Source organism: Aricia agestis, chromosome 15 (genome assembly GCF_905147365.1).
Source record: "Aricia agestis chromosome 15, ilAriAges1.1, whole genome shotgun sequence".
Classification (NCBI taxonomy): domain Eukaryota; kingdom Metazoa; phylum Arthropoda; class Insecta; order Lepidoptera; family Lycaenidae; genus Aricia; species Aricia agestis.
Window position 1 is genome coordinate 13,245,771 of NC_056420.1, and position 17,512 is coordinate 13,263,282.

A 17,512-nucleotide genomic window follows, 5' to 3' on the forward strand; every position below is an offset into this window, starting at 1 on the left:
CTATGCAATAATAACACTACAAGAAACAAGAAAGAAGAAACAATAAATCGTCATAAACACAGAAAAATAATATAAGCCTGATTATTTTTCCGACCCAAATATCGACCAATAGAATTGCACCATTCGACGTCACGTGGTACAACCTACATGGTATTATAATGATTATTTTTCCGACCCAAATATCGACCAATAGAATTGCACCATTCGACGTCACGTGGTACAACCTACATGGTATTATACTGATAATTTTTTGAAAATTTTCTCTGGTAGTTGCTATATAAAAAAGACAAACACGTCAAACTGACAGGTTGAATTCAATTGTGTCTCATGGTGCAATTATATTGGCCGACATTTGGGACGGAAAAATAGTCCCCCGAATACCACACGAGCTTCAAAATTATCTGACATTCCCTCAAGGTTCCCTGCAAACAAATAAAGTCGAAAAATCACTCGCGCTTCGCGCTCGTGATTTTTTAACCTGAAAAACTTGAATCCTTCATTTGTTTGCAACGAACCTATCGGGAAATATCCGATAATTTTGAAGCTCTTGTGGTATTATAAGTGATAATTTTTTGAAAATTTTCTCTGGTAGTTGCTATATATAAAAAACAAATTCTAATTCTATTGGCCGACATTTGGGACGGAAAAATAATCCCCCGAATACCACACGAGCTTCAAAATTATCTGGCATTTCCCTCAAGGTTCCCTGCAAACAAATAAAGTCGTCAAGTTTTTCAGGAAAAATCACTCGCGCTTCGCGCTCGTGATTTTTTAACCTGAAAAACTTGACTCCTTCATTTGTTTGCAACGAACCTATCGGGAAATACCCGATAATTTTGAAGCTCTTGTGGTATTATAAGTGAAAATTTGAGTACCGCTTGATGTTCAGTGTTGCCAATTACTATAAGCTAAAAATTCCTAAATTTTTCTGAGATTGTGATTTTTATTTATTTATTTATTATATCTTATTTTTTTACATATACATAGTAGCTGAGTGGATGAGCCGTGAGCGCATTAAAATCTCTAGCTAGGGTAGCTGGTTCGAACCCCGCCAACGGAACAAAAAGTTTTCAAAGTTCCTGGATCATGAATGTGTATTAATAAATATGAATTATTAGTATCAAATTATAATAAAAATCTTAAATACAGTTTATATTTTATGTACACAATACAGTAACAAATGAGAAAACATTTGCTTTTTTATGACTCACTAGCTGTTGCCCGCGACTTTGTCCGCGTGGACTTCAGTTTATAGCGCGCGATGTCAACAAAATTGGTGTAAAAAGCTTTTATAAAAAACCCTGGTACCCCTTAAATCAATACAGCTGTGCAGTGTGCACACATTAAGTACATATTTCATTTTTTATATTAAACTTTATATTTTATGCCAAATTTTAAAGCTTATTTAGCCCCCCAATTACACAACTTTACCCATAAACTATTTATCATTAGGTTAAGGTTACGTCACTGCACAGATAAAGTACTGAGTTATTTAATACCGTAGAAGTGCCGTAGAATAGATAAAACAATCGAAAAAAATCGAAACTTAAATGTATGATGATACCACGTCTTATAGAAATATACCGTTCCGCGCAGCTTCGCCCGCGTGAATTAGATATTTTACAGACAAATTAGTCCACAAAAAATAGCCTATGATCCTTCACGTGGTCTATTTCTTATCTGTGCCAAATAACAGCAAAATTGCTCCAGATAAGCCCTTTCAAATAATTTCCCCCGTTTTTTTTACATTTTCCTCTATTTCTTCGCTTTTATTAGTCTCAGCATAATAAAATATAACCTATAACCTTCCTCGATAAATGGGCTATCCAACACTGAAAGATTTTTTCGAATCAGAGTAGTTCCTGAGATTAGCGCGTTCAAACAAACAAACAAACTCTCTCAATTGTAATATTAGTAAAGATGTAATAGATAAAAGTTAAAACACTTTCCTCAAGTTTGCCATGTACAATTTACAGAAGTGATTTCTCTGAGCTTTTTTTTTCGATTGTACCCAATGAATAAGGAAACAGATGGAAGTGACATAACTACAAAAAAGTGTGGCCGGCGCCATATTGCCAAGAACTAAACATGGCGGTCTATAGTGATGGGACACTCGGTTGATATTTGTCGAGGATATCGATAAACTAAGATGTGTGATAAGTGAGCGTCATGTTATATTATATATTATATTGACATCAAAAATGTTTTTTTTTTAATATAAAAAAATCATTTTTGCCTATTTTGTCTCTATGTATTATTGTTATATATACATAGAGACAAAATAGGCAAATATGGTTTTTTTTTATATAGGAGCCTCCTTAATAAAACTATTTAATTTATTTTAAGTTTATTTATTATTATTTAATTAATTTGCCATTATTGATATCGAGCAAAAATTACCAAAAAAATCGGACAAATACGAGTTGTACACGTGCACGAAGGGTTTACAGTTTATTTTAATTTTACCATCACTTATTATTATTATTAAAGTATGTATACAACTGAGTATTTTGTGAACATTTCAAGTGCCTATCTTTTGTCATTATTGATATCAAGCAAAAAATATCAAAAAAATCACGTTCATTTTGGGGCTCCCTTAAATATTTAATTTATTTTGTTTTAAGTATTTTTTGTTATAGCGGGAATAGATATACACAATCTGTGAACATTTCAGAAGTCTAGCTGTAGCTAGCCTTGAGACAGACAGACAGACAGACATCGAAGTCAGTAATAGGGAGATCACAGACTACAGACTTTTTGTGCGATCGAGTCTGCGTCAAACACAGCACAAAAAAAGAAGAAGAAGACTTTACTGAACTGACACATGTCACATGTCATGTGACATGTGTCAGTTCAGTAAAGTTCAGTAAAGATCATCAACTCTGACGCTGGCAACTCCTAAATGGGGAGGCTTACGCCAAAAGAAGAAGAATAAGAAGAAAGATCAGTAAAGTATATTAATCTTAGAAAAAAAGGGATGACACTACGATGTTGCCCCTTTTAAATTTCTTTACTTTTTTGACGGACTATAAATTAATTTAAAAAAAGCAAATTGGTCGAAAAATTTGACCGATATATCGATATTTTTTTCGCGATATATCGAGCCCGATATTGATATTTTTTCAAATATCGATGTATCGATATATCGATATTTTCTTTCAATTTCGACATCCCTATAAAACGACACCTTGACAGTTTATGTACCTCGGAGAGCCGGAACATAACATGGCGAACCGGCCACAGTATTTTCATTTGGTATAGACCATTATGCCGAGTCCACCTATAAAAGTCAATGATTGTACCAGTCACCAGACGCCATCTGTCATGGCATGAGCAATGAGCATAAAAGTCACTGTCAAGTGTCAAAATTGTCAACAAATATGGCGGATTTTGGCGTCTTGTGTATTTATAGACATTCTCGACCAATTTATTAATTAAATAATCATTTATTTAATTGCTCATAATTTTCTGTGCTTAAATTATATTATTTTTGTTCCGTATAATCATCGAAAAAGCCAATGCTTAAGCCTAAAATGTTGCTAAAATATTCAATACTTTTGCTCTAGTAGTTCTAATAATTTCTAACTCTATTGCTATAATTTGTTTGTTTATGCCGCGAATATACAAATGATAAGGTGTATAGAATTTTCATTGATCTTATAATATAAATTTAATACAAAATGAATGATTTAAGAGTGTGTAGAACATGCCTCTCATTAGATGTAAAACTTGTGAATTTAAATTCCCAACCATTACATAATTATTATCAATTGTTATTGGGAAAATCTGTAAGTATTCAAGCCTCTGTACATATAATATAATGGAATTTATAATACAGCAGCCAAAATGAAGATATTTTGAAAAAAATATTTTTGCTTATTTGGTATCTTATACTATAATACATATATAATTCGGTAGCTTATCAATTATTATGCTTAATTTAAATAATAAAATTTAAAAACTAACTTTTTTTGTAGCCAGAGTTAAAATATTCATTTTTCATCTTTTGTCTCCGGATTTTATAAGAATTTATGCACATTTACATGATTTAATATTTTAGGTATTCTGGGACCCGATACCAGTAACAATTTGTGTAAAATGCACTGCCATGTTTACGAAGTTCAGCAAATTCCGTGAGCAATGCATCAACAGTGAGGGCATACTGAATGCTCTTGTATGCTCAAATGCGAAGGTAATGGATGTCTACTTCCATAACAAATATTATTAATATAAAAATGTGTCTGTCCGTTTGTTATCTCTTCAAACCTGAAGACTCTGAGTGATAAGAAAGGACTCAATGGTTAGGAATGGGAGGAAAAAATGTATAGTTTATGTTTATTTTAAACACAAATTTGGGTGCAACAAAGTTAAGAACATGTTTAATTTTATACAAAAACTACATGCCACTGATGCCACCCAGTAAATAAATCAAGGATTTATTTGCAGTTTTTTAACTGACTTTAAAAAAGGCGAAGTTTTCTCAATTCAACCATATATTATATTATTGCTAATTCATTACAGATAACAGACAAAGAGATCGAGATTAGCAGAAGCAATCTACGCCTGTCTATAAACTTAAGTACAGAAACACAGCAAAATATAGATGTTTTGTGTAATTCAGAAGAATTTGATGTTGACGCGAAGATAGAACCCCACATTGATATAAAAGTAGAGGCCGACTATGACGACTACTATCCTCTGTCTAGTGACGATGAGCCTCTATCATTACACAGAAGCTTAAAAGATGAACAAGAGGGTAAAAAAGAGAAGAAGAAAAAGAAGAAATCTGAAAAGAGTAGGGAGGTTCCTGTGAGTAATTAATTAGTTTAAGTTTTTATTAATTAAGTTATGTAAATTAATTTGTTTCTCACTTTATTGGCTGGGTGTATTTAAATTATTATAGGTATGGAATCCTACCTCCAAAAAATACACACCAAAACATTATTTGTTTTGGTGTGTATTTTTTGGGTTCCATATCCAAAGAGTTAAAACTGACCCTATTCCTAAGACTTCAATGTCTGTCTAGCTGTCTGTATGTCTCCAGGCTGTATTGCAGAAACCGCTTAATAAATATATAAGTGGCTTCCCTACAAAAACCTAGGGCCTATTTTTGCTCTATACATAACCCTTTGTGAGGTTGACTCGCACTTGGTCGATTCTTTCATAATTTTTTTGTAGCTAAAGTTTGATTTTAAAAGGAAATAAAATTCTTACAAATATTTTCGTCCTATCTTGGGTAACTTCAGTATAGCACTTGAGTTATTCAGATTGACAAAAACTTTTCTAGATGGTGACAGTCGATTCTGTCGACGATGATGTCGAGCCCAGAAAGCAAAAACGTGGAAGGCCAAAGAAATCTAAAGAAGAATCAAAACCCAAGAAACCAGTGATAAGACGTACCCAGAATACGGGGGGAGTGTGTAACGATGATATGGATTTGGAGACATTCTGCACCATCACAAAGTTGACGGTGATCTTGTATTTCATAAAACAGTATACATAAATGTTTTATAGCATTTTTTATCAACGCAATTATTATAAATCACATATTATGTCTAGAGTCTAGATCAGTGGTTCTTAACCTTTTAGTCATGAGGGACCATTTTACCAAATGATTGTCTAGCCGGGACCACCTAGTTGGTTAATTTAAAGTCTAAACTAAAGGTTGTTTGATAAAGAAAACAAGCACGATTTTATAATTAGCACTCATTTTTTATTTAGCAAAAATCTGAAAATTTAATGTGATTTTTCATTTTTGTGACTGCATAGTGCATACTCTTTACTAACTCCTGAATTCTCACATATTATTAGGATGGCTTCGCGGACCACTTGGATTGCCTCCAGGGACCACCAGTGGTCCGTGGACCACCGGTTAAGAACCACTGGTTGTACGCAAACAAACGAAGTCTGGCAACGTCGCACCGACCGGCACAGCGGTGCGGCAACGTCGCACTGATGTGCCGGTCGGTGCGACGAGCACCACACCCCGAGCCACACCGAGCCGAAGTCTGCCGAACTGAAACGTCGTTAGGTGTTTTTCGTTACGGAATTTCTCGAGTCAGTCGCCGCGGTCAAAGCCCGCATAGCTTAAAATATAAATCCGGCAGTGATACTAATTTACTATCTTTTATTATAGCTCGAGGAGCAAATAGCTGAGGTGGCTAAGCGGCAGAACTCGTCAAATTACAAGAACGCGTTATTTCAGTGTGAGCTCTGTTACAAGGGCTTCATAGACGACGAGGCATGGAAACACCATCTCAACAAACACAGTCCGGTAAATATGGAAATATATTATATAATCAGGGGTTGGCAAGTAATTTTAGGTGGGGTCCGGATACTGTGGGAAAATTTTAATGAGGTCCAGAAAAAAACACACTTGTCCTATGTGGCTTCAAAATATTATTTTAATTAATAAAGGTATATGTATATTGTTTACCTGATCTATGTATTAATTGATACTTGGTATATAAATTAAGAAATTTAAAAAAAACACCTGCCAAACAGCTTTAAAAAGTAATGAAATAATATATTTTACTGACTTTAAGTTTAAATAATTCCTAAGTGTAAAGTGATATTTTAGTCCATAATTGTTGTCACGGTGTGTCAGGGGACCGCCAACAGTTTTGCATTTTCATTATTTTGCATTTTGTATCGCCATGTCACTGATTGTCTCGATTCGGTTCGCTGTGAACTGACCCTTAAACTATAATGTTATGTGAAATCAAACAAATCAAAAAAAATCAAAAAGAGCCACGCTCTAAACTAAACCACTAACCACGGAGGGGCCAATTAATTGCTGTCCTATGTCTGTAAAGGTCGGGCACTTTTAAGCCCGTTGTACACATTGGGCCAACGCGTTTAGCCAGCGCATTGGGCCAACTTGTAGAGGCCTACTTGGCCATAAGTTGGGAGCGACATTACTACTCTACTCTACTCTACTCTACACGTTGGCATAACGCACTGGCTTAATGCGTTGGCCCAATGTTGGTTCAATGCGTACTTGCGGTCTTTATGTGACGTTTACATTCAGCCCTGAGCGTGACATTAGCGGTCCTGCGACACACCTTGACAACAATTATGGACTAAAATATCACTTTACACTTAGGAATTATTTAAACTTAAAGTCAGTAAAATATATTATTTCATTACTTTTTAAAGTTGTTTGGCGGGGGTTTTTTTCTTAATTTAATTTTATTTTATGCTTTTTAAACTTGTGTTGGTTATAGTGCAGAATAATTCCTATCAACAGGATCATATTATATCCCAATGAATACCATCTACGAATGTCCTTTTGGATGAGGCCGTCAATATGAGTCCAAACATGAAACCTCCACTTTGGGTTCATATGGAGCTCGGCTCCTATAGAATCCAGGTGATGCTGCAGCAGCAGCATGCAAAAATTTATTGGTTATCTACGTCTTACTAGTTGTCGCAATTCAAATGAGCCCAAACACGAAACCGTTGCTCTAAGTTGGTGAGGAGTTGGGTATCCTATTGATTACCAGGTGATGCTGCAGCACAGGTCAACTTTTCATTAATGTGTAAATATTCATAAATGTCACGAACTAGAATGCAATAAAGCCCACCAAACGACTGCAAGTTGCCAATCGGCCCTTCACGAACCAGATGAACCGCGATTTTTCAGCACGGAGCAGGCTGATGATGATGAACTATAGCCAAGAACACTCTCAATGAAGTCAGCTTTCAAACAAAAAAAACTAGATCGAAATCGGTCCACCCGTTTGGATGCTACGATGCCACAGACAGACAGACAGACCGACAGACAGACACGTCAAACTTATAACACCCCTCTTTTTTGTCGGGGGTTAAAAATACAATATTACAATATTTCGCGGTCCGAGATTCGACCATTCGTGGTCCGCAAATGGACCGCGGTCCGCCTGTTGCCTGCTGCCATAGCCAAATTAATACGGCTACCGCTGATATAAACCCTCTCTTAATTTATACATATATAAAGACTAGATGACCTATCTCTAACTAGATATCCTACGTCTTTTCCCGGGACTCAAAGCATCTACATACCTACCGAATTTTAGCAAAATCGGTTCAGTGGTTTGGGCGTGAAGAGGTTGTGCTACCTCCACCTCAGTACCCGACAGACAGACGGACAAAAAGGCACACTTTCGCATTTAGAATATTATGCATATTAATTCTTCAAGCCCCATAAGAGCACCGGTGATCGCGACAACAATAGAATACAATAGCATTACCTGGAAACTGTGATCGAAGTATGAACCCTCTCTTAATTGAGATACATGAGTGGATGAAGTAATAATTTGAAAACTGTTTTTTTTAAATCATAAATAGAGGCTTAAGGACCGGGAAAATGATTTGAAAAAAAAAAGTGGATTTTATACGTATAGCCAGATATTTCTGCCAATTAATGATAAAGTAGGTACTTAGGTACGTTACAAGGTTTGTCCAAAGAATAAAGGAAAAAAAATATTAAGGCTTCAGCCAAACCTACCCGTCAGGACTCAAGACGTGGGATGGGAGCATCTGCAACGCGAAACTGGTTTGCACACCTGTAGCTCTATCATGAGTTTAAAGCTGTAGTGTTTATCGTACTCGATACCGACTACGTAATTTTTTAGTATGGCAAATTTTACAGCGCCTCTAGCGGTTACTTGCGGAACTAAAATCGCCATACTAAATATTTACGTAGTCGGTATCGACTATCGAGTATTGATAAATTTTATAGCTTTAAACTCATGGTAGAGCTACGGCGCGACTACGGTGCGAAACTATAGATTGTTCCCGCTCTGCCGACGCGAACGTCCCGTGTTGCAGACGCTCCCGCTTCGCAGTCGCTTTGGTCGCCTAGGTTTGGCCGAAGCTTCATAATTGCCTTTATCTTATAAAATGGTAGTTCCCAACTTCATCCACTCATCTCTTTATATCAGTACTAGCTGTTGCCCGCGACTTCGTCCGCGTTAGTATAGTAGATCACGTCCCAAGTATTATTTGTACAAAAATATTCAAAGTACAGCATTGACTTTCCTACGATTTTATTACATATAGATTAAGATGCTCTATTTTATTGTCAGAGTTCCGGCGACATGGAGTGTCCGGTGTGCAAGATGCGTTTCCGGACGAAGCGCACCCTGCAGAAGCACACGTCCAACCACGAGAAGAAGTACGAGTGTAAAGCCTGCTGCTACGTGTCGCAGACCACGTGAGTGTGTTAATACTGTTGATATGACTTGTGAGGACTGAGAAGAGATGGTTATGTCATATGTGTGACATGACCTCAACTCCTGGCAATTATCTACCTTAAGCAGATTATTTTTATTAACGTTTATTCCCGTGGTACTTCCCCCCTTCAGTTCTTTGACTTTCGGTTACTGCAACTTTGAGCTGTCTCTCGCTTTATATGGGGAGGGAATCTGGAATTCTTCCTACTCCTCCTATTTTCTTCTGACAGCTTTAGCATGTCCCTCGGGCTCCCTGAGATCATATCAAAGGATTTTCGTGGTTGGATACCGCGGTCGATCCTGGCGACACAGGAGATACAGTGGTGGGAATGTGTGGTGGGCCAAAACCAGATGCAATGCACTTGTGTCTGTGGGTATGACAAAATCTAATATATAAAATTCTCGTGTCGCAGACCACGTGAGTTACCCCTTAACGTTAGATATTTGAGGGGGGGGGGGGAAACCCTATTATAGAAATTGATTCAATACGCAGACGGCGGACTTTTACCTGGGCTGGTTATATCAAGTTATCTTGTTTTAATTTTAATCTTTGATTAAATAATTATTTACTGATGTTTACATTTGTATATTTGTAGAACTCAAGCCAAGCAGCATCAGCGCTGGCATAAAGGAGTGACTTACAAATGTCAGTACTGCGATGAAGTCTCTACGTAAGTCATTTATAACGCATACTTAAACCCTACTTAAATTAAGAGGTTATAAGATAATAAGTGACCGATAGAAGCTTAATTGACATTGGTCTTTTTTTTCCAACTATTTTGCTTCGGCCTGTTTTCACAACCGAAGGTTTCCAATGAAAAATTTAATCGACCTTTTTAGCATCAAGAGTCAAGACGTATTAGTGTTTGCACGAAATTCAGTTATCTATTAAAGGAGAAAAAAAGCAGAAATGAACGTTATTTTATCCTATAGGCCTGTGTATATCCGTATGGGCTTGGGGCCCTTCCGTACGACGTTTCATTTACGCTCGTTTGTATCGATACAAACGCAAGTCGAACGCTCAGCAAACGCAAGGAAGCCGACACGTTTTAACCTTTACACACGATCTAATTTTTGTATTGATAACGCCACGTTTTTCGAACGCAACTAGGACGTGCTGTAGGCGCGCGCTTGTATCGTGTCTGTATCGCGTTTATATCGCGTTCGTGTCGCGTTGTGTATCGATCGGCGCCGCTTTTGACCACAGTAAAGCGCGTTTCAATAGCGTTCAACTTGCGTTTGATTCTTTTTTTAAAAATGAAATAAGGGGACAAACGCGCAAACGGGTCACCTGATAATAATAATAATAATATCTATGGACGCTTCACACCACGTCAGTCTGGCCCCGTGGTAAGTACCTGAAGGACTTGTGTTACAGGTACCAGACAACGGAAATATATTTAATACTTTTATACTATACATATATTTAAGATTTTTATTATATGATACACATATTTAATACACATCCATGACCCAGGAACTTTTTGAAAACTTTTTGTTCCGTCGGCGGGATTCGAACCCGCGACCCCCGGCTTGAGCTGCCAACGCGCTCACCACTGAGCCACAGAGGTCGTCAAATCGTCACCTGATGGAAAGCAACTTCCGTCGCCCATGGACACTCGCAGCATCAGAAGAGCTGCAGGTGCGTTGCCGGCCTTCTAAGAGGGAATAGGGTAATAGGGGAGGGTAGGGATGGGAAGGGAAGGGAATAGGGGAGGGTAGGGATTAGGGAAGGGAATAGGGTAGGGGATTGGGCCTCCGGTAAACTCACTCATTCGGCGAAACACAGCACAAGCGCTGTTTCACGTCGGTTTTCTGTGAGAACGTGGTATTTCTTCGGTCGAGTATTATTCTCGTACCGAAGCATTGCTCTCCCACGTATATAGGTAGTATATGTATCGATACAAACGCGCGTTTTCTTTGCGTCAAAAAACGTGTAATATCTGCCAAAACGCGATGAAAACGCGCAGATGACGAGCGCATCAAAAACGCGCGTCGTCAGTGCGCAAAAAAGTCGTGTGGAAGGGCCGGTAAGATCAGCACACATATCAACTCGGAAAGGGATCGGCACCGTATCGCCTCGAGCCGTTTAATATTGTTTGTATGAAACTCCCTACTGCAACGCACACTAAGCGGAACCGTAACATAATCGCCTCGCCTCGGAAGGGGACAGCGGTCGGCGAGCCGTAAGCGAGACGTCGCCTAGCCGTAGCCGAGTTGACGTACAGGCGTTACTGATACGCTTTGTTAATACGTGCATACGTTAGGTTGACGTCTGGTTGACGCCTGGTTGACGGAGAGGCGAAAGGCGATACGGTGACGATCCCTTTCCGAGTTGATATGTGTGCTGTGACCTTTATGATGATGACGATGAACGTTTTTAGCAAATGGACGTCGTACCTCAGCCACGTGCGTATCAAACATCCGTCTGAACACATCTGTCCCACGTGCGGGTACTCCTTCGTCAGCCGCCTCGGACTCACCATGCACAGGACCATGATGCATAAGGACCAAGTTAGTCTTTGATACTTCTTAAATGTTAATAATAAGAATCATTTGTTAATTTTTTAAGTACTAAAAATACCACTATCTTATCTCTCACTCAACTCTCAAGGGTCCTTAAGAATAAGGATAAGGCCAGTCATAGACGGATCGCATCTTGCAGTCGAAGCCGACTGTAAAATGCGGTCGCCGCACGGCGATCTGCAGTTTTCATACTAAATTCATATCCGCAATACACGGACCGCTCGAGCAGTTCTTGAGCGGTCGGTGCAAATTTCAACGCGACCGCTTTAGAGCAGTCAGTCCCGACTAGACTGCAACATGGCCAGTCTAAGAATCATGTTTTATTAATTTTTAGTAACAAAAATATCACTATTATCAAGGAAACACAGAAGAATAACAAAAAAGAAAACAGAACTTAGGAATGAAAAGTTTCTTCAGAAGAATGGTTACTCTTAACAAGAGTTTAAAAGCAGCTTTTGTTTGCTTATTTTTATTACATATTATTTCGCCTCTATATCAATAGAACAACACATAACATGTAGCTGATTTTCATGTTTATCTCTCTCTATCTCACAGGATCAGAAGGAGACAGACAACACAGAGGGTACATACTGCGAACAGTGCGACGTTAAGTTCGAAACGCCGCAAGCTTGGAGGCGGCACATGGTCACCTCCGTGAAACATACGCAGAGCCGGGATTTGAAACTAGTGTAAGTATCCTTACTAATAATAATACCCCCCACACCGGTTTCGGTGACGGTGGCCGTTTTCATTGAAACCGGGCCAGGTACGCAGGAGTAATTTTATAGTGCCCAAGTGTGTGCGCAGTACACAAGAGCACTCTCTATTCCTTTACTCTCATAACCCAGTGGGACGGAAGACCGACACGACTGGCGAGAGATCAGGCGCAGGACCGACTTTTCACATGCCCATCCGACGCATGAATCATCTTACTTGTCAGACAATCAGATGATCAGCCAGCCATGTCCTAACCAAACTTGGAAATAACATGTTACCAACGCGGGAATCGAACCCATGACCTCCGAGTCAAGAGCCACGCTCTTAACCACTGGACCACGGAGGCGTTATCCTTATTAATCCTTATTAATATTACTTATAATTAATGCGAAAAAGTGTCTGTCTGTCTGTTACCTCTTCACGCCCAAACCGCTGAACCGATTTAGCTGAAATTTGGTATGGAGAGTTCCGGGAAAAACATAGGATACTTTTTGTCCCGGACAATGTACGGTTCCCGCGCGATAAACGTTTTTTTTGACGCAACGGAGTTGCGGGTGTAATCTAGTGATATGATATTCTCTCATGCCAGTTTCAGTGACCGGGATGGTTCCATTGAAGCCAGGCTACAGTAGTGAACATAATTATTATGGCGTCAAAGTGCGCGCAAAGTGCCAACAAGAACCACGGCCGTAGCTAGGGGGGGGCATTGTGGGGCAATGCCCTACCTTAAAATCATAATGCCCTACCTTAAAAATACCAAAACCCAAGAAAATCAATCAATTATGATTTTTTTTACTTCTGCCCTACCTGTAACCAATGCTGCCCTACCTCAAATCTGATTCTAGCTACAGCCCCGACAAGAACACTCTCTCTTTACATAGTAAAATGACTGATACGACTAGATTCGGGTGCAGAAACGACTTTTACATGCCCATCCGATGCATGGATCGTCTTACTTGTTACACAATCAGGTTTCCTCTAACTAAACTTATAAACAATAATCAAGCTAATGACCTCCGAATCAAGAGTCACGCTTAATGTTTTAAAAACAGCATGAGTCGGACCTAATAACTCGCGCCATAGTAAATTTTCCAGTATATTCATCAACAAATACCGTTACAGCAACGGCTGTCGCGTCTGCGGCGAACGGTTCGCGGATAGCGAGCAGCTACGGATCCATCACAGACGTTCCCACGCGCGCGCCCGCCCCAAGAACTACGGCAAGCCGCGCAACGAACGCACCTGGCCCGCCAAGTGCACATATGTAAGTCCAAACTGCGCAGTTTGGTCGCATGAATGTTACAGCAACAACTGTTGGGATTGCGGCAAACGGTTCGCGGACAACTAGTAGCTGCGGATCCATCACAGACAGTCGCACGCGCGCGCCTGCCCCAAGAACTACGGCAAGCTTCGCAACGAACGCACCTGGCCCGCCAAGTGCACTTATGTAAGTTTAAACTGGTCACATGAGTGCTACAGTTTGGTCGCATAACAGTTACAGCAACGATTGCCCGGGTCTGCGGCGAACGGTTCGTGCAACGAGCGCACCTGGCCCGCCAAGTGCTCCTATGTAATTCCAAACAGTAATTGGTCACATGATAGTTATAGTAACGGTTGCCGGGTCTGCGGCGAACGGTTCGCGTAACAAGCGCACCTGGCCCACCAAGTGCACATACGTAAGTCTAAACTGCACAGTCTGGTCGCATAACAGGTGCAACAACGATTGCCGGGTCTGCGGCGAACGGTTGGCGCAACGAGCGTACCTGGCCCGCCGGGTGCACTTATGTAAGTGGCTAGTAGTTTGTGCAACAAATACAGCTGCTGCTGTGTTTGTTTTGACAGAAAATATATATTTTTTGCATTGCATTCATTTTCTGTCTACATGTTCAGTGAATTAAAGTTAAGCAATCTTTAAATCTCTCCTTGCATTCTGTGACAAAGTAAAAGTGTTTTAAATTGTGGGTTATTAAATTTCTTATTTAACATTGTCAGTGTCCGGAAGAGATCCCGAACGCGCGTGAGTATTGGACCCACTTCCGTCGCGAGCACCCCGACAAGAACTATCCCATACCGAAGGACTACGTGTGCGATATATGCGGGAAAAGTTTCCGGGTGAGTATTGATCGTTTAAATACAGAGGTCACTGTAGGTAGCAGATCGGAGAGAGTTACTTAATATGTTTAGTTACACTCTGTATAAGAGATCTATACTAATATAATATAATATTATTATAAAGCGGAAGAGTTTGTTTGTTTGAACGCGCTAATCTCAGGAACTACTGGTCCGATTTGAAAAATTCTTTCAGTGTTAGATAGCCCATTTATCGAGGAAGGCTATAATATAGTATATTTAATCATGCTAAGACTAATAGGAGCGAACAAATTGAGGAAAATGTAGAAAAACGGGGGGAAATTATTGGAAAATAGCTTACCTCACAAACTACTGGAGCAATTTTTATGTTATTTGGCAAAGATAAGAAGTAGACCACGTGAAGGATCATAGGCTATTTTTTGTGGACTAATTTGTCTGTGAAATATCTCATTTACGCGGGCGAACCCGCACGGAACGTCTAGTCTTACAATAAGAAAAGCAAAAATATTTATCAGTAAATAATCCATACTTACCAATATAAATGTAAAAGTGTGTCTGTCTATCTGTAACCTCTTCACGCCCAAACCGCTAAACCGATTTTGCTGAAATTTGGTATACAGATACTTTGAGTCCCGGGAAAGGACATAGGATACTTTTCATCCCGGAAAAACGTACGGATCCCCGAATTTTGGCGCAGATTTATATTTCACTTTCCATTTTTCCGGGATAAAAAGTATGCTAATCCTTCCTCGGGAGTCGGGACTAAGAGTGTAACCACATTTCAGTAAAATCAGTTCAGCGGTGTGGGCGTGAAGAGGCAACAGACAGACAGACAGACGGACAAACAGACAGACACACTTTCGCATATATAATATTAGTATGGATGCTCTAAAAGTATCTATATATTTAACCCGTTCCATCTACTTTCAACAGGGTAACGCGTTCCTCGTGTACCACAAGCGGACTCACTCCAACGAGCGCGGGTTCAAGTGCCCGCTGTGTCCCAAGGCGTTCTTCAACCGCTACAACCTGCAGATGCACGAGAAAACCCATTCGGAGAACAGGCCGCATCCGTGTTCGGTGTGCTTCAAAGCGTTCAAGAGTAAGGGCGCGCTGGATAGACATTTCAGGGTAAGATATTTACACCTTCACTAACAAATAATATACTAAGATCTCTTTTGTCCATCGTCCATCCGGGTTTCGGTGCTTGATCTCTGATGATGCTTTTTTTTTATGAAATAACACCTGATGGAAAACAACTTCCGTCGCCCATGGACACTCGCAGCATCAGAAGAGCTGCAAGTGCGTTGCCGGCCTTTTAAGAGGGAATAGGGTAATAGGGGAGGGTAGGGAAGGGAAGGGAAGGGAATAGTTGAGGGTAGGGAAGGAAATAGGGTAGGGGTTAGGGGATTGGGCCTCCGGTAAACTCACTCACTAGGCGAAACACAGAACAAGCGCTGTTTCACGCCGGTTTTCTGTGAGAACGTGGTATTTATCCGGTCGAGCCGGCCCATTCTTGCCGAAGCATGGCTCTCCCACGTATGGATCAGACACAGAAAATGCGACAAGATCCTTATTATCTTGTCGCATTTTCTGTGTCTTTTTTCTTCGATCGTCCTCTATTAAATCGCGTAGATCTTCCACATCGTCCAAAGAGTTAGCATCACTTAGCATTTGCCCGTCCGCGTGGAATTCTAAGAACGACATAATTGGTGGAAAACTAACTTTTTATACATAAAATATAGCCTATGTCACTCATGAACACACCAGCTTTCTATCGGTGTATTTTTTTTTACAATCGGACCATATTTTCAGAGATTACCTCCTACAAACAAAAAAACAAACTTTAAGTCTTTAATCTTTATTATATTTGTGTAGATTATAAGCTATACAATATTATGTCGTCTATTGCATTGTAAAAAGGCACTGAATAGACCAGGGTAAAACAGTGTTGGTTTATCCGTTGCGTGCCTACTATAGAATCCAACACCACACAAAAATACGTTTGCTTTGTGGTCCGTTGAATTGTTGTGCGTTGCAGCTGCTTGGACGTTACGTCGTTCCCTTGACAATAGTTTATGATATGCCACAATAATTCATAATCAGACAGTACGGTTAGGAGAAGTGGGAGGATATTTTTTTATTTCCGGTATTCAATTGTACTCTTACTGTATTTTCTGTAAGCTGTAAGTTTTCCGAATAAAATAAAATAAATAAATAAAATAAAAGCACTGCACTGTTACTATCTTGTTTTGTGTTATAATTTTATAAAGAGTAACAGCAACGCTATATGCGTTAGTCTAATCCTACGATGTAACGTGCCGCAATGCAAATGAGCTATGTAGCTTTGCTATAATAAAAATAATACTTAAATTTTAATATCTATTTATTTATTCGCAGAGCCACACAGGCGAGAAGCCCTACGCTTGCGAAGTGTGCGGAAAAGCGTTCGCGCAGTCCAACAGTAGGAAGCTACACGTCAGGACCGTTCATCTCAAGCAACCCTCTCCGTATCTAAGCCGCAGCCGCCAGGAGCGCCGCAAGTGCGCCGCCGCCGCGCTGCAGCTCAAAGACGCACACTACTAAGCTAGAGAGATACGGAGATAGGTAAGGCGTGCGGTGCGATAGGGATAGAGTATCGGAGTAGCGCCGCAAATGCGCCGTCGCCGCGCTGCAGCTCAAAGACGCACACTACTAAGCTAGAGAGATACGGAGATAGGTAAGGCGTGCGGTGCGATAGGGATAGAGTATCGGAGTAGCGCCGCAAATGCGCCGTCGCCGCGCTGCAGCTCAAAGACGCACACTACTAAGCTAGAGAGATACGGAGATAGGTAAGGCGTGCGGTGCGATAGGGATAGAGTATCGGAGTAGCGCCGCTAATGCGCCGTCGCCGCGCTGCAGCTCAAAGACGCACACTACTAAGCTAGAGAGATACGGAGATAGGTAAGGCGTGCGGTGCGATA

The 17,512-nt window shown here is 40.1% G+C and overlaps 1 protein-coding gene across 1 annotated transcript; it reads left to right on the plus strand.

Annotated features, from left to right (window-relative positions):
- The first annotated feature begins 3,381 nt into the window (after window positions 1-3,381).
- On the plus strand, window positions 3,382-17,230 carry LOC121734301 (zinc finger protein 383-like). The gene is made up of 13 exons (XM_042124827.1): window positions 3,382-3,788; window positions 4,061-4,192; window positions 4,522-4,809; window positions 5,288-5,470; window positions 6,137-6,274; window positions 9,069-9,196; window positions 9,812-9,886; window positions 11,600-11,729; window positions 12,297-12,430; window positions 13,581-13,722; window positions 14,451-14,570; window positions 15,483-15,680; window positions 16,950-17,230. Exons 1-13 carry the CDS (start codon window positions 3,681-3,683, stop codon window positions 17,133-17,135), a joined length of 1,962 nt encoding a protein of 653 aa, XP_041980761.1. The 5' UTR covers window positions 3,382-3,680; the 3' UTR covers window positions 17,136-17,230.
- Window positions 17,231-17,512: the final 282 nt, after the last annotated feature.